The 18932-nt window shown below is 45.7% G+C and overlaps 1 protein-coding gene across 2 annotated transcripts in view; it reads right to left on the reverse strand.

Annotated features, from left to right (window-relative positions):
* ARHGEF17 (Rho guanine nucleotide exchange factor 17) overlaps window positions 1-18932 on the reverse strand; it is a 184326-nt gene that overhangs the window by 44645 nt on the left and 120749 nt on the right. For both annotated transcript variants that reach the window (XM_075198530.1, XM_075198531.1), the window contains exon 4: window positions 7378-7560. In XM_075198530.1, the coding sequence (XP_075054631.1) occupies window positions 7378-7560 (183 nt within the window). The remainder of the gene's footprint in view (window positions 1-7377; window positions 7561-18932) is intronic.

The raw sequence follows: 18932 nt of genomic DNA on the forward strand, positions 1-18932 counted from the left end.
CCTGTGTGCTATACTGTACTCAGATGCAGCGATGGCTGTGCCTGTCACCGCAGATTTTTATACTGAACATAAAGGTCACATATTTAGACATATTTCTCACTTCTCTGACCCAGAGTGACATTTATTCAACTCATTAATGCTAAGTATTAAACTGTGCAACACGGAGAGACCGGTCCCTGACCTTTCAGTGCGATCACGTTTACCTCACAAAACATTTTGCAATTGCTAATTTTAGATTGTGTGACGCAAAGACCTATGTAGAGGATGGTTAGTCTGCAGAATATAAATGTATCTCTGCGAAACTGCTGTCATTCATTGTACACTGCAGACAGAGGGAGTACGCTTCAAACAGAGACTTATAAGGTGCGAATCACTAGGGTCAGAGCCCATTCCTTATCTCCTGCATGTCTGTTATGTGCCCAGTGTAGGAGGGGGCAGGGACAGAGCAGACTGTAGCCAATCATATCAGAATGCTCAACGAAGCACAGAGTATATCAGGAGATGAGTGATGTGTTAGTTAGGACAGGGCTGCATGTGACACGGCAGTGACATGATGTGAGGAGGGGAATGGAGGCAGCAGGAAGCCACAGACTGAGAGTTATATAGTGGAAAGAGCAGGGTCCCCAGCAGCACAGAGTATATCAGGAGATGAGTGATGTGTTAGTGAGGACAGGGCTGCATGTGACAGGAGCAGTGACATGATGTGAGTAGGGGAATGGAGGCAGCAGGAAGCCACAGACTGAGAGTTATATAGTGGAAGGAGCAGGATCCCCAGCAGCACAGAGTATATCAGGAGATGAGTGATGTGTTAGTGAGGACAGGGCTGCATGTGACAGGGGCAGTGACATGATGTGAGGAGGGGAATGGAGGCAGCAGGAAGTCACAGACTGAGAGTTATATAGTGGAAGGAGCAGGGTCCCCCAGCAGCACAGAGTATATCAGGATATGAGTGATGTGTTAGTGAGGACAGGGCTGCATGTGACAGGGGCAGTGACATGATGTGAGGAGGGGAATGGAAGCAGCAGGAAGCCACAGACTGAGAGTTATATAGTGGAATGAGCAGGATCCCCAGCAGCACAGAGTATATCAGGAGATAAGTGATGTGTTAGTGAGGACAGGGCTGCATGTGACAGGGGCAGTGACATGATGTGAGGAGGGGAATGGAGGCAGCAGGAGGTCACAGACTGAGAGTTATATAGTGGAAGGAGCAGGTCCCACAGCAGCACAGAGTATATCAGGAGATGAGTGATGTGTTAGTGAGGACAGGGCTGCATGTGACAGGGGCAGTGACATGATGTGAGGAGGGGAATGGAGGCAGCAGGAAGCCACAGACTGAGAGTTATATAGTGGAAGGAGCAGGGTCCACCAGCAGCACAGAGTATATCAGGAGATGAGTGATGTGTCAGTGAGGACAGGGCTGCATGTGACAGGGGCAGTCACTTGATGTGAGGAGGGGAATGGAGGTAAGTAAGAGCCACAGACTGAGGGTTATATAGTGTAAGGAGCAGGGTCCCCAGCAGCACAGAGTATATCAGGAGATGAATGATGTGTTAGTGAGGACAGGGCTGCATGTGACAGGGGCAGTGACATGATGTGAGGAGGGGAATGGAGGCAGCAGGAAGCCACAGACAGAGTTATATAGTGTAAGGAGCAGGGTCCCCAGCAGCACAGAGTATATCAGAAGATGAGTGATGTGTTAGTGAGGACAGGGCTGCATGTGACAGGGGCAGTGACATGATGTGAGGAGGGGAATGGAGGCAGCAGGAAGCCACAGACTGAGAGTTATATAGTGGAAGGAACAGGGTCTGATGCTCCTGTCATACTAATGCAGTAAAATCAAGGTATAAAATACACCACTAGGACAATGGGAAGGAAACAGTGAGACATTCAGAAGAAACTGCACCCATGTAATATAATGAAGCAAATTAGATGTAAATATGCTGGACATTAACTCTGCAATATTGAAGATTATATGGTTAAAAAAAAGAATTAAATGCCCAATAGTGATCCTTAAAATATAAATAGGATGAAAACTGGGCATGTTTGTAAAAGCAGCTGGAAGATGACCTCAGATGAAGCCTGAGCTTGGGTAACATCCGCAGTGATGGAGGAAGTGATTCAGCCAAGTGGACGGATATGATCCACTTATATGGTCACATTGGACATTAATCCCATCGCCCGGTACTGGAGTTCCATTTGTGGCTAGTCTCACCCATAGCAACCAATCAGATATGGTGTTTTTACTGGTACGACTGACCGAAGCTAATACATGACTGACAGCTGTCACATACGTCACTGTCATGTTTATGGCAAACAGCTAACCAACCTGTGGCTCTCCAGCCAGTTTGGAACTAGAAGTCCCAGCAGGTACAAACCAGGACAAGTTACCAGTATGTCTTTATGTCACTGCTACGGCATCTCCTAGAGGCCGCATGTTATGATGTGAGATATGAACTGACTGTTGCACACTAGACCAACGTCACTCTTTTTATTTGGGGGAGATTCGATGCCTCAAGATTTCTTCGTAGCCCCATCTCACGCCGCTGCCAGAGATCAGGGGAGAGAGGACAGGACAGCAGGGGGATGAGGGGATATAGATGTTAAAAAAAATAAGAATATTTAATAAGCATCTCCTTGTGGGTGGAGCCCAACGCCATAGAAGTACAGACGAAGATCTCCCTTGATTGGTTCTAGGTTCTCAGGTGTATTGAAGACGGATGTTTGTGGGTATCACAGTTGTGCTGGCACAATGTAGTCAGATAATTGTGAGGGTTATGTGTACACATGAAGTAGGAGAATATTTGCATAGCTGGTGGGCTGGGGGGAATGTCAATAATCTGTTTATAGAGGCAATGTACTCATTACTATGTGCCCAGACCGTGTGCCCCTGGTCTCTGGCACTAGACCCAGATGTATAGACGGCAGCACCGCTGTGACGTGAGGAGTACATAGCGATTCATGGCTCCGAGGGACTGCAGGTGGCTGCGCTAATGTTGACGTATCTCTGCAGTCCCTCCGCTGTACTTTTTGGCTGTGTAGAAGCAAATGAAGTGTCAAATGTACCACAGACGTGATTGGCATCTGCCCGGCACAGTATGGCAGCATCCTCTGACAGATGACCTTAGAAGAGACTGGACCTGTGTAAAGTAATTGCAGCCAGAGCTGATGGGATCTCATCCAAGGCAGGCTGTACTGAGGAAGCCCCATTATGTGACAAGATGTTATAAATATCTCACCTTGACAAAACATCAAGGTATACTGAATGGGGTACATTACTACATATATCTACTATATAAATGCCTAGTGGCGTGTGTGAAAAAAAAAAAAACAAGCTGCAGCGCCACCTGCTGGGCAGAGTTATACACTGACCTATATATTTCTTGAATGAGAAGTGACAGTTGGGAGTGGTTGGTGGTTGCCGGGGGTGACAGTGGGGAGTTTTTAACACCTTAAGTAGCTTGATGAAGGATGTGACGATGAAGATGAAGGATGAGGTGATGGAGAAAAATGATGAGGTGGCGACATGCGGACAAAACCACGTTAAAAAAGGGCGCTTGCGTCGGGAAGTAACGCTCTTCCCCTGAGGAGGCCTGGGCTAGGCCCAAATGCATGACAAGAACCTTTTTAACACCTTAATTAGCTTGATTTGACTAGAATGCATGAGTATCATGCACGGGTTAACTTGTTATATATATATATATATATATATATATAAAAATATATATTGAAAATAAAGGATATATGATAAATGAAGGTGACCTATGACCCCAAATACACCTTGTCTTTCTCTGCCGTCTAAACCTTTCTCGGCCCATATAAGAAAATATATCACTTCAACATTTAAAGCCGGACTGTGGGCAGATGGAGCCCTAACACCGGCCACATTTTTCTGGAGCTCCCTTAAGAAGCTCCTAAATAAATACTTAGATCCAACATCACCTGGTAATGCCAATTTCTCCAACGGCCCCTCATAGACACAAATACTATAAGTACAGGGAACACAAACATAGCTGGATCCCTGGCTATACTTTAGCCCAGAATCCTGCACTGAGGATCACGGCCCAGCGGCATCCCGCCTTGTCGCCACAGGACAAGAGAACTTGCTCAGACATAATATTTCTACAGATCCTTTTCAAGGACAGACTACAAATTTACAGCAGACATTCTCGTATCTCAAATCCATAAATCAGATATAGCAGATCTGGTCCCTGGTGGCTACCCTCACCTGGAGCGGCTACTCACATCTGCCGCTTTCCAGCCTAACTTTAGTAACTCAGAAAACTTCACACAACATCTAAACATCAAATGGATGGACTATTTAGGGGATAATATCGAAAATTTGGTAAGCCCAGCCCTGTTTTGGGAGATCTCGATGGCTGTCATGTGCGAACACACTGATGTGAGTGAGTCCTCTGTACAGCGCTGCAGAATTAGTGGCGCTATATAAATAAATAAATGATGATGATCTCCCGATTGGTGAACACCAAGAACAATATACTCAGGCACGCCAACTCTTGGTGAGCTTCTCAAGTTCAAACTAAATTAGTCTATCCTAAAAACAAATCCTTTAAATGGGGTAGAAGACAGACACGTCTCTTAGCAACATGACTAAAGAAGTAAAACAAAGTAAGTATATAGTAACAATTAAAAATGAAAATTGAGGAATTCTGAACACGAAAACCGAATAGGTTATACTGTAGCCACATTTCAAAACCAAAAGAAAAACCCATCAATCCGACAATAGGGTCACCGAAATAAAGTCCACTATATGTGGCATGTTAGCCCGCAAATCGCCAGGTCCTGACCCCCTCATTGGTGAATGCTACAACATTTTACAAACTAATATCACACCAACTTGCTGTCAAATCTGTCCCATGTCATCATCGCTTTAAAGTCTCGTCCTGGAACCAATGCTGTGTATTTATCAGGCTTGGGCATTAATAGAGGGTATCCGCATAAGAAATACATCTATTCTCCTATACATTTCCAATCTACTCTATTTCTCCTAATGGCCAAAACTTAGGTATTTGGGAAATTAATTAGGACATTTTTGGGTTCTCAAATAAACTAGACAAATCCATGGCCATGTAATTGCAGAAAGTGAGTACACCCCCCCTGCCCACAGGCCAGGAATACTTCAATTAAGTGGGCCACTAATGTCAATAATTACTTGTACTGTTGCCCAACAATCTAGCAGATCTAAACATCATTACAGGCAATAACAGCTCAGCTAAAGAATGATTTGTGGGTTGTAAAAGTCTCCAGCTATCATACATGGGCAGAACAAACCTCATTACTATTATTTAATTTGCTAAATTAATGTCATTTCTAAAACCGTTTCCACTGTAACAATCTGTAAAAACAAAAATCCTCCCAATCTTTTGGGTTGGCAGGAAATACTGACACTTGTAGTTCAATTACCTCTGGACAGCAACAGGCTGCTTACCTCTAAACCACACAGTCTGTAAGACAAGCAGTTAAAGCTGAATATTATAACATATTAATTCATGTTTTAGGTCCCTGAATAAAAGATTATTCACAAAGCCTGGGGGCAAGAACTACGGTGCCCAGAGGGCAGAATATGTGTCAGTTATGATATAAAACAGCCTTTGCAAGGTGTTTGACTAAGGACCAAACGTCTTTTTGTATTCAATCTTCATATCCTGTTTGTCCATTGTGTCCAAGCTAATTAGATCATCAGAATGTTCACACTGCAAAGAGTGTTTCAGGAGACGAGAATCTTGTGGGAGGCAGCGTCCACTTGTGTCACGTGTTAGTAAGGACAGGGCTGCATGTGACAGGGGCAGTGACATGATGTGAGGAGGGGAATGGAGGCAGCAGGAAGCCACAGACTGAGAGTTATATAGTGGAAGGAGCAGGTCCCACAGCAGCACAGAGTATATCAGGAGATGAGTGATGTGTTAGTGAGGACAGGGCTGCATGTGACAGGGGCAGTAACATGATGTGAGGAGGGGAATGGAGGCAGCAGGAAACCACAGACTGAGAGTTATATAGTGGAAGGAGCAGGGTTCCCCAGCAGCACAGAGTATATCAGGAGATGAGTGATGTGTTAGTGAGGACAGGGCTGCATGTGACAGGGGCAGTGACATGATGTGAGGAGGGAAATGGAGGCAGCAGGAAGCCACAGACTGAGTTATACAGTGGAAGGGGCAGGATCCCCAGCAGCACAGAGTATATCAGGAGATGAGTGATGTATTAGTGAGGACAGGGCTGCATGTGACAGGGGCAGTGACATGATGTGAGGAGGGGAATGGAGGCAGCAGGAAGCCACAGACTGAGAGTTATACAGTGGAAGGAGCAGGGTCCCCAGCAGCACAAAGTATATCAGGAGATGAGTGATGTGTTAGTGAGGACAGGGCTGTATGTGACAGGAGCAGTGACATGATGTGAGGAGGGGAATGGAGGCAGCAGGAAGCCACAGACTGAGAGTTATATAGTGGAAGGAGCAGGTCCCACAGCAGCACAAAGTATATCAGGAGGTGAGTGATGTGTTAGTGAGGACAGGGCTGCATGTGACAGGGGCAGGGACATGATGTGAGGAGGGGAATGGAGGCAGCAGGAAGCCACAGACTGAGAGTTATATAGTGGAAGGAGCAGGGTCCCCCAGCAGCACAGAGTATATCAGGAGATGAGTGATGTGTTAGTGAGGACAGGGCTGCATGTGACAGGGGCAGTAACATGATGTGAGGAGGGGAATAGAGGCAGCAGGAAGTCACAGACTGAGTTATATAGTGGAAGGAGCAGGGTTCCCCAGCAGCACAGAGTATATCAGGAGATGAGTGATGTATTAGTGAGGACAGGGCTGTATGTGACAGGAGCAGTGACATGATGTGAGGAGGGGAATGGAGGCAGCAGGAAGCCACAGACTGAGAGTTATACAGTGGAAGGAGCAGGATCCCCCAGCAGCACAGATCAGTGATATAAAGCTTCTGACGGATCGATAGTTCATAAATCCAATAGTGTGATGCTACAAGCATTGTTAGATTGCACACTAAGTAACCCAGTAGTTCTTGGGTGGAAAATGGCGTCTCCAAGCATTTTAGCAAAATCTGGTGGGTGGGGGATAGAGCCTTGTGATGCCTATCCAACCATATGTGCCCCCACTTTTTTATAACAGGGCAGGGATCCTCGGGAGGGCGACCTGACATTACTGGGCCTCCCCCATCTCCAGCCCGCATAGCGGCCACAGGCCCCCAGTAGCTGTGTTAGTTCTGCTCCAAGGGCCCTTGAGAACATTAACATTCCAGGGGAGAACAAGTTTAGGATCAGATATAAGACTGGTTTACTGTCAATATAAACCTTCCAGGTTTTTGTTACCTGATTATTATAAGCTCCAGGGTAACCTCTGCTACTTACAGACTGCACCAGGATGTCCCCCACAGTCTGGATCTCCAGCCAGTTCTGCACACAGTAATGAACCTGCTCCAGAAACTGCTCATGGTGCTCCAGCAGCTCCGGGATCTGGTCAAAGATTTCATCCACTAGAGACGGGTCGCACAGGAAGGAATTGTCCGGCTGCTTCAGAGGCTTCATGTAACCCTATGGCAGAGAGATCAATGATTATATATTTATATCACTAATTTCTATGTTTCCTCTACAAGCTGGAGAACCAATGTAGCAGCATGAGGCTATGTCCCGGTATGCCGTCTGCCTACAGCGCCCCCCAGTGGACAAAACTTTACATACATTGCTAGATTAGTTGCCCGAACTTTACAAAACAATAACTTTTAAACAAATCTGCCTCAACATAATAGTGACTTTCAGTGTAACACAAAACTTCACAAAACACTGAGCAAAAAGATTTCAACATTTCGTCATTAATTTGCCATCCTAAGCTGCTCTCTGAATTTTTAAAATGAACCTCTACAATTAAAGCAGCGAATTTGTGGTTGAATTCATCATCATCATCATACAGACAGAGAGGTAAGAGGGCCCTGCTCACGATCTTACAATCTATGGGACAATGGTTTGATACACAAGGGTAAGTGCTACATCATATTGAATATTTGTCCAGCTAGAATGATCAGTCACACAACTATGTTGGTGAGAGGGTTGTTGTCTTGTGTTAGCTGTGTAGAGGGTGGTAATAGGGTGACCTAGGGAGATTAAGAGGGTGGTTGAGGAATACTATAAGCTTGTCTGAAGAGGTGGGTTTCCTTTTCAGAGAACACTTGAAGGTTTGAAGACTAGAGGAAAGTCTTACTATGCGAGGGAGGAAATTCCGCAAAGTGGGTGCAGCCCGAAAAAAATCCTGTAACCGGGAATGGGAGGATGTAATGAGAGTGGAAGAGAGACGCAGATCTTGTGCAAAATAGAGGTGTCAAGTTGGGGGATATTTTGAGACAAATGAGGAGATGTATGTTGGTGCAATTTTGTTGGCCTTGTATGTTAGTAGAAGAAGAATTTACAATAACAGGCTCTCTGCTTGTGTCAATAGAAGCCAAACAACATAAATCAATCAATCAATTGACGATGCAATTAGGAGCTTTTTAGCTTGTCATGTGACTAGCGTAGGGCGTTTCCTAGGTGTCTGAGGGGGCGTGTCTCCAGGTTTGATCAACGCACTAAGAATGAATGACATCACTGAGCTCAGAGCCTATCAATGCAAAGTCTGTGCTAGTTCCTGCTGATAGGCTGACTATTGTGCGTAGTTCAATTATTATACTGACAAGAAGTCTTATGTACATATTATTATTATGTATTTATAAGGCACCACAGATTGCCGGATACAGTAAGCAGGTCGCAAATAGATGAGGTAACACATAAGTAGCACAGACGTGTGTGAGTAATGGTATGGGGACTTGCAGCAAAAGACGTGACAGGACATACGAGGGAGGCAGACATGAGACAATAGATAGAGAGGACCTTGCCTATGAGAGCTTACATGCTGCCCGCTGCTCAAAGCTTAATATAACATATGTCATACTTCACAACTTTTGGGTTCGCCCCTCCGGGAGGGGAGATCTCAGTGTCACAATCTGGGGACGTGGCCATAGGAATCACGTCACTGGGCCCCGCCCCCTCTGCAAAATGACACTATTTTAGTCCTATTGCAGCAGGGGGGCGGGGCCAGGATGATGACAACTCTCTGTGAATCGCGTCACTAAGGCCCGCCCACTGCTCAAGTCACTAAGGAAGTGACAGGATTCGGGAAGTTGTCATGCTCTCTCTCCCGGGAGTCAGCAGCCAGGCATTCGGAAGTCTCCCGGAAATTCCGGGAGGTAGGCAACTATGACATGTGTGCGTCTGATGATGATTTTGCTCTGCATATTTTTTTGTTATGTTATATATGTACATAAGGCAACTTGTAAATCCTCAATCACCAACACCTGGGGGAAGGGGGGAAATTCTCTTGTTAAGCAAAGTTTTATTCTGTAACATACCTCAAACCCGATTTCAGCGGGACAGACCCAAATTTAGGGCTCTGTCCCACCCGGGGACATGTCTGTCTCACGGGTAGGAATGTTGGTGTAGGGGCCATAGCTAATGGGTAGCAGATCGTTTTACAGTGCTAGGAAGCCCTCTGGGGTGTGGCCATAGGCAAACCGAGTGGGGGGGGGGGTTGCTAGTGCCCGGAAACCCCCCTCCAAACCTGGGGCACTGTATAATTGAGGTGGCTAGACCCTGCCCCAGCTTCACACGGCTCTGCTTGAAAAGGGAGAGCTGCGTGCACCTAACAGTAGTCCACGCAGCGTTGCCCATGTATATTATGGGGATAGGAAGAGTTGGAGAGCAGCCAAGCACTGTCTAATATTATAGCCACGCCCCCCATGCATGCTGGTCACGCCCACTGGAGGCGTGGTGTGGAAACCCCCCTCTACAAATCCTGCGTTTGCCCCTGGTGGCCATGCCCCCATTGAGGTGTGAAGACGCCTCTATTGAGGTGTGGCCACGCCCCCATCCCCCTGTCATCGAACCTCATTTACAATGTCGGCCATAAACTAGGGTAATCCGAGCAAAGGTTTATGAGACACAGTGAGCGTGCGTTTGCGGAGACGGCTCCTGAGAGTAACCGCGCACTGTGACTGCGCAGAACGCATCAAGTGTGATTTGCAAATGATTTCCATCCGGTCCATTGCCGAGCATTTTACTTTTTGTAGGAGACTGAACAACGAACTCACTAACCAAACATATTATTCTAAAAGCGGTTAAGATCAGATAACGGTGGGAGCACGCCAAATGAAAACCGTAGCACGAAAAAAAAAAAAAAAACTAATTATAATTCAAGGAACTTATAAGTAGAGACCACAAAAAGTCAAAAATAAACGACAACTGGCGAGAACTTGGTGTATTTAAATACATTATTCAACCTCAGTGCTGTCATATTTCTGACGGGAAAGTAGATTTTCTACAGCGATAGCTCCGACCACCTGTCGGGAATAAGAAGACGCAGAGTTGGAACATTGTGCAACCTGCTCCAAGAACATTACTCACCTTACATTTGCTTTCATTGGACCTTCATTTTTATATTCATTGTTAATTTAATAAGAAATTTCGCTGGAAGAAATATTGACTTAATGCAGTAATATATTAAAGACTGAACTGTGTAAGAAATATATTAATAAGTCTATTAAACGGAATTTGAAACTATTTCCCAGAGCTCTGCGAGACGAGGAGCAATGTCCGAAAGTTTTACTCCGTCACCTACACTTAGTCAAGGCTGTGTAAATATTCATGAGTGTCTGCTCCCCATCCCTCCCTGGTGTATCCAGCGAATGTAAAGTCTGCAGTCTCATGAATGTTGCTCCACAAATGGCCACCTTGTGTCAGCAACAGGTATATACTTTACATTTTCTCATCTACTTAACAGACTGAGCACGTTGATTTTTTAATGAAGCTCTTTGCCATCATAATTCTTATTAATTAGGTGAAGTGGGGGTAGGAAATCAATTTCTGCACCTTTTAGAGCCGAGCGGTTACAGTGAAGATAAGAACAGGCAGCGTGCCAGACTGCAGGCCTCAGGAAGTCATTATACTGCACTCTGCACAGAGATTTCCTGCCGTAATGAAAACACTGGTAATGTGACTGTGAGGCAGACTGATAACATGAATTCTCCCTGCTCACTACACCTTCTCCTAACGTTATTCATGCATTACAAAGATGACTACTTACAGGTTAGATTGTGAAAAATCAAAATAATTTATTGCATGATGCACGGGGTCAATGTGACTTTTAATCACTGTGGAATATTCTGAGTGTTCTGAGCCTACTTCACTTACCTGTGGTGATAGACTTGTCTATTAGGGGGTGGGGTCTTAGCAGAGTCCACCCCCTTCCTCTCCCTAATCTCTGTAATAATACATAATGAGACTCCAGACCTCTGCTAGCATTATAATACTGACCCCCCACCATCCCTTATAATACCGACCCCCCCCATCCCTTATAATACTGACCCCCCCATCCCTTATAATACTGACCCCCCCATCCCTTATAATAATGACCCCCCACCATCCCTTATAATACTGACCCCCCCATCCCTTATAATACTGACCCCCCCATCCCTTATAATACTGACCCCCCATCCCTTATAATACTGACCCCCCCATCCCTTATAATACTGAACTCCCCATACCTTATAATACTGAACTCCCCATCCCTTATAATACTGACCCCCCACCATCCCTTATAATACTGAACTCCCCATCCCTTATAATACTGACCCCCCACCATCCCTTATAATACTGACCCCCCCATCCCTTATAATACTGACCCCCCCATCCCTTATAATACTGAACCCCCACCATCCCTTATAATACTGACCCCCCCATCCCTTATAATACTGACCCACTGACCCCCCCATCCTTTATAATACTGACCCACTGACCCCCCCATCCCTTATAATACTGACCCCCCCATCCCTTATAATACTGACCCACTGACCCCCCCATCCCTTATAATACTGACCCCCCCATCCCTTATAATACTGACCCCCCCATCCCTTATAATACTGACCCCCCATCCCTTATAATACTGACCCCCCCATCCCTTATAATACTGAACTCCCCATCCCTTATAATACTGAACTCCCCATCCCTTATAATACTGACCCCCCACCATCCCTTATAATACTGACCCCCCCATCCCTTATAATACTGACCCCCCCATCCCTTATAATACTGACCCCCCACCATCCCTTATAATACTGACCCCCCCATCCCTTATAATACTGACTCACTGACCCCCCCATCCCTTATAATACTGACCCACTGACCCCCCCATCCCTTATAATACTGACCCCCCCATCCCTTATAATACTGACACACTGACCCCCCATCCCTTATAATACTGACCCCCCCATCCCTTATAATACTGACCCCCCCATCCCTTATAATACTGACCCCCCCATCCCTTATAATACTGACCCCCATCCCTTATAATACTGACCCCCCCATCCCTTATAATACAGACCCCCCACCATCCCTTATAATACTGACCCCCCCATCCCTTATAATACTGACCCCCCCATCCCTTATAATACTGACCCCCCATCCCTTATAATACGGACCCCCCACCATCCCTTATAATACTGACCCCCCCATCCCTTATAATACTGACCCCCCCATCCCTTATAATACTGACCCCCCCATCCCTTATAATATTGAACCCCCCCATCCCTTATAATACTGACCCCCCCATCCCTTATAATACTGACCCCCCCATCCCTTATAATACGGACCCCCCACCATCCCTTATAATACTGACCCCCCCATCCCTTATAATACTGACCCCCCATCCCTTATAATACTGACTCCCCACCATCCCTTATAATACTGACCCCCCCATCCCTTATAATACTGACCCCCCCATCCCTTATAATACGGACCCCCCACCATCCCTTATAATACTGACCCCCCCATCCCTTATAATACTGACCCCCCCATCCCTTATTATACTGCCCCACTGACCCCCCCATCCCTTATAATACTGACCCCCCCATCCCTTATAATACTGACCCCCCATCCCTTATAATACTGACCCCCCATCCCTTATAATACGGACCCCCCACCATCCCTTATAATACTGACCCCCCCATCCCTTATAATACTGACCCCCCCATCCCTTATAATACTGACCCCCCCATCCCTTATAATACTGACCCCTCCATCCCTTATAATATTGAACCCCCCCCATCCCTTATAATACTGACTCCCCACCATCCCTTATAATACTGACCCCCCCATCCCTTATAATACTGACCCCCCCATCCCTTATAATACGGACCCCCCACCATCCCTTATAATACTGACCCCCCCATCCCTTATAATACTGACCCCCCATCCCTTATAATACTGACCCCCCCATCCCTTATAATACTGACCCCCCCATCCCTTATAATATTGAACCCCCCCCATCCCTTATAATACTGACCCCCCCATCCCTTATAATATTGAACCCCCCCATCCCTTATAATACTGACTCCCCACCATCCCTTATAATACTGACCCCCCATCCCTTATAATACTGACCCCCCCATCCCTTATAATACGGACCCCCCACCATCCCTTATAATACTGACCCCCCCATCCCTTATAATACTGACCCCCCCATCCCTTATAATACTGACCCCCCCATCCCTTATAATACTGACCCCCCATCCCTTATAATACGGACCCCCCCACCATCCCTTATAATACTGACCCCCCCATCCCTTATAATACTGACCCCCCCATCCCTTATAATACTGACCCCCCCATCCCTTATAATATTGAACCCCCCCCATCCCTTATAATACTGACTCCCCACCATCCCTTATAATACTGACCCCCCCATCCCTTATAATACTGACCCCCCCATCCCTTATAATACGGACCCCCCACCATCCCTTATAATACTGACCCCCCCATCCCTTATAATACTGACCCCCCCATCCCTTATAATACTGACCCCCCCATCCCTTATAATATTGAACCCCCCCCATCCCTTATAATACTGACTCCCCACCATCCCTTATAATACTGACCCCCCCATCCCTTATAATACGGACCCCCCACCATCCCTTATAATACTGACCCCCCCATCCCTTATAATACTGACCCCCCCCCATCCCTTATAATACTGACCCCCCCATCCCTTATTATACTGCCCTCTGCCCTGTCCCTACCGATCTATACTGGTTTAAAAATCAGACCCCAGATCAACCAAATTAAGTTACTCACCAGTCCAGGTGTAGACTTATATATCGCTAGTATCATAGCTGGAATATTCCCCTCCAAGAAGATCTATTAACGCTCTGCCAGCACATACTACGCTCCCGTTTACCGCAATGGCGCTTACCAGCTCCGGACACCAGATGGGCTCTAGGGGGGCTAGAGGGGAGGTCTGACTAAATAAAGGTTTGCTGGACTTTTACGGGTACTTATAACAGATACTAAAAAACATCTAAGACAGTGAACTTAAAACCTGATACACTTCAGGGTCCCTCGAACCCTCATAAGGGCCGCACAGTACCCTTGACGTCAGTAATAAGATAAAACAATACATTTAATCAAAGCGTCACCTACCTGTAATAACATATCAGCAGGTCTTTTACATAAGTGTTACAAGTTATAATAAACATCTGACAATAAAGCAGGAAGGAGCTAGGGGCCGCAGGTGAAGGGTCGGAGGGGCCGCAGGTGAAGGGTCGGAGGGGCCGCAGGTGATGGCAGGAGGGGGCGCAGGTGAAGGGTCGGAGGGGCCGCAGGTGATGGCAGGAGGGGGCGCAGGTGAAGGGTCGGAGGGGCCGCAGGGTAAGGCTCGGAGGGGCCGCAGGGGAAGGCTCGGAGGGGCCGCAGGGGAAGGCTCGGAGGGGTCACAGGGGAAGGCTCGGAGGGGCCGCAGGGGAAGGCTCGGAGGGGCCGCAGTGGAAGGCACAAAGGGGCCGCAGGGGAAGGCTCTGAAGGGTCGCAGGGGAAGGCTGGAAGGGCAGCAGCTGAAGGCTCACTTATCTAAGGCATAGTTGGAATTCGGAGTCTATAATCGCTCCACACAATCTGTCTTGACCTTGATCTTAAGCTTCTATTATATTACTGTTCTAATTATTCATAAGAATGTTTTCACGATGAGATAGTGACATTATGGGGGCTCCTGACCAATATTCATGAGGATCTGGTTCCCAACGAATTAATAAATCCCATTCTCACGACTATACGTCCAGCCGGCTTCAACAGGTTGCTCTTTAACAAACCTACTTCAAAAATGTACAAGTTCTCCTCTCATAGCCGAAATACTTTGAAGATAAACATACGAAACGGAGGATCTGGGAGTCTGACGCCGGCTGTATGACAATCCACCGCACGGTGGATACAAATATTCCAGATCAGAAGACCGGTGCCTGTGTATCTTGTATCGCTCTGGGGCAATGCAGAGCTGATGCTGGTGTGACTGGTGTGCTAATCTGCTCCAAAACACAATACATGGACATGTTTCACCAACAGCAGCTACAATTCTTATCCTTTTATATACACCTTTTATATCCAATATTCTCCACACCTGTTAGATTGTAAGCTCATTTGGGGAGGGCCATCTTTACCTTTCATTTTATGTTGCTGGACATCATTTGTTTGTATCATGATCCCTTCAATGTACAGTGCTGCTTAATATGTTGGCTCTTTGCAAATAGTAATAAAAAAAACTAAAAATAGCCGTGTACAGACTGTCAATTGGTAGATTAATACAGGTAAATTATCTGTGATACCACAGCAAGCATAACTGACATGATTTGCTTTATTGTTTTAGCTTTTTTGCCCTACGGCCCAGGGCAGCACAAATCTTGTTTTATGATGATTTCTTTTTTTTTTCAATCTGGTCATTAACAACCACTTATTTGCTCAGTAAACGTAGTTGTGAGAGGGGTGTTCCAAAAAGACACGTGGGGTGCACGGTTATTTATTTAGGGTGTATTTCCTCACAATGCTTAGGGCAGTGGCAATACTAAATCCAACACTAGGAATCTCCAGAGATCTGCAGAGCATTGCACAATTCCAACTACCCCTTAAAGATGCACTTTGATATGTTTTGCCACCTCCTTTCCAATTCAAATTATTGTGCAGGAACAGGATTCTAGACCTGAACGTCTACTTGTGTGTTTTACGTTAAAATTGCCAATAGTGTGACCTCATCTAACATTAATTTATAGAACATTTATTGCTGTTTAAATAGAGAATCAGACCTTGGCATTTGGCATATAAAAGGTTTAGACTGTGTGACAGCTTCAAACGTTTCAGCTTCAGTTAAGTACATGAGAAATAAACAGCCTGCTTCTAGCGATATATATATATATATATATATATATATATATTTTAAAAAGACACTTTGTGGAGAGAGCATTTCAGACTGACCTCAGATAATCCCGGGGGCAGATTCCCATCCAGGATTTCTGCCCTAGGGAGACAAGAAGTGCAGGCATTGGGCCAAATGTTCACAGATAACAACTGTAAGATCTTCACAGGAGTGTTATTTGTTTCTGGTACAATAAACCATACTCCATGTACACTGTGAGTTCATATCATTTATATACAGATTATTGACTCATAATTCTGTACAATAAAAGACATTCAGACACTACTGACACTCTGCTCTCCATATACACTGATCAGCTACAACATTAAACCACTGACAAGTGAAGTGAATAAAATTGCTGTGTATGGGGCTGCGTAGTCGCAGACGGGTCAGAGTGCCCATGCTGACCTCTGTCCACCACCAAAAGCGCCTACAATGGGCACGTGAGTGCCAGAACTGGACCATGGGGCAATGGAAGAAGGTGGCCTGGTCTGATGAATCACGTTTTCTTTTACATTCAGTGGACGGCCGGGTGCGTGTACGTTGTTTACCTGGGGAAGAGATTGCACCAGGATGCACTACGGGAAGAAGACAAGCTGGCGGAGGCAGTGTGATGCTCTGGGCAATGTTCTGCTGGGAAACCTGGGTCCTGGCATTCATGTGGATGTTACTTTGACACGAACCATATACCTAAACATTGGTGTAGACCAAGTACACCCTTCATGACAACAGTATTCCCTGATGGCAGTGGCCTCTTTTAGCAGGATAATGCGCCCTGCAACACTGCAAACATTGTTCAGGAATGGATTGAGGAACATGACAAAGATCAAGGTGTTGACTTTGCCTCCAAATCCCCAAGATCACAATCTGATCGAGCATCTGTGGGATGTGCTGGCAAACAAGTCCGAGCCATGGAGGCCCCACCTCACTACCTACAGGGCTTAAAGGATCTGCTGCCAACGTTTTTTTGTGCCAGATACCACAGGACACCATCAGAGGTCAGGTGGAGTCCATGCCTCGACGGGTCAGAGCTGTTATGGTGGCATGAGGGGGACCTACACAATATTAATGTTGTGTTAATGTTGTGGCTGATCAACGTATGTATATACATGATATAAAAAGATTCAAAACAAAATAGAAGATCATTTTTTAAAAATTAAGGCTGTACACCCTTGTACACTTGTGTTGAATTTTTACTTGTGTTTTAGAGATGATTCTTATAGTTTTCCAATGCATTGAATTGTAGCAAACGCATGGACAAATATCAATGGTAAAAATTTTACAGGAACAAGTAATATACAAATAGGTATGGACTCAAGAATGATTTATTAAATAAGTAATGTAAAATGCATACATCAAATGCCTACTGATATGTACTTTTAAAGACATAAGCAAACCTATTTAGAAAAATGTTACAATTTACATGGGATCTCTGTACTGTCTCGGGGAGAATTTTTGCACATTCCCTCCAGAAGGGGGCAGGAGTCTTAGGGGTAGGCCCAGGAGAACCTTTGTCAATAGAAAACAAAAGTAATTTGCAGTTTTTCACCCTATATACCCAGAGAACGAGTTGTTAGCCCAGTGATACAAACATTCTCAGTGTCATTATTTATTATCGATGTGTAAATTCTGCTATCAATGTGTCATCTTAAATGAGATACTCTGTTACACTGAAGCCTTTGGGAAGAGCGAGTGTGAAAATGAATTATATATCCGCACGTCTAAAGGAATTAGGGGGGGAAATCATTTTCTTCTTCTATGAGACATTTTGCACTGTACAGACCAGTAACAAACTGAAATATGATCGAGAACAAAATACAGCTTAATGCAACATTTTCCATTGCAATTCTGTGCCCTCCAATGCTTTCCATCTCAGTCCTGAACTCTCCAATATTCTCCAGCTTGATTCCAAACCCTCCAACATTCTCCACCTCCATTTTGGACCCTCAATTATTCTCCACCTCCCCTTTAACATTCTCAACCTCCATTCTGTGCCCTCCAACAATCTCCACTTCAATTTCATGCCCTCCAACACTCTCCACCACCATTCTGTGCCCTCAATTATTCTCCACCACCCCTTTAACATTCTCCACCTCCATTCTGTGCCCTCCAACATTCTCCACCTCCATTCTATGCCCCCCAACATTCTCCACTTCCATTCTGTACCCTCAATTATTCTCCACTTCCATTCTGTACACTCCAACATTCTCCACCTCCATTCTGTACCCTCAATTATTCTCCACTTCCATCCTGTACCCTCCAACATTCTCCACCTCCATTCTGTGCCCACCAATATTCTCCACCTCCATTCTGTGCCCTCCAACATTCTCCACCTCTATTCTATGCCCCCCAACATTCTCCAATTCCATTCTGTACCCTCAATTATTCTCCACTTCCATTCTGTACCCTCCAACACTCTCCACCTCCATTCTGTGCCCTCCAACATTCTCCTCCTCCATTATGTGCCCTCAATTATTCTCCACTTCCATTCTGTACCATCCAACATTCTCCTCCATTCTGTGCCCTCCAACATTCTCCACCTCCATTCTGTGCCCTCAATTATTTTCCACCTCCATTCTATGCCCCCCAACATTCTCCAATTCCATTCTGTACCCTCAATTAGTCTCCACTTCCATTCTGTACCCTCCAA

Source organism: Mixophyes fleayi, chromosome 2 (assembly GCF_038048845.1).
Source record: "Mixophyes fleayi isolate aMixFle1 chromosome 2, aMixFle1.hap1, whole genome shotgun sequence".
NCBI lineage: Eukaryota > Metazoa > Chordata > Amphibia > Anura > Limnodynastidae > Mixophyes > Mixophyes fleayi.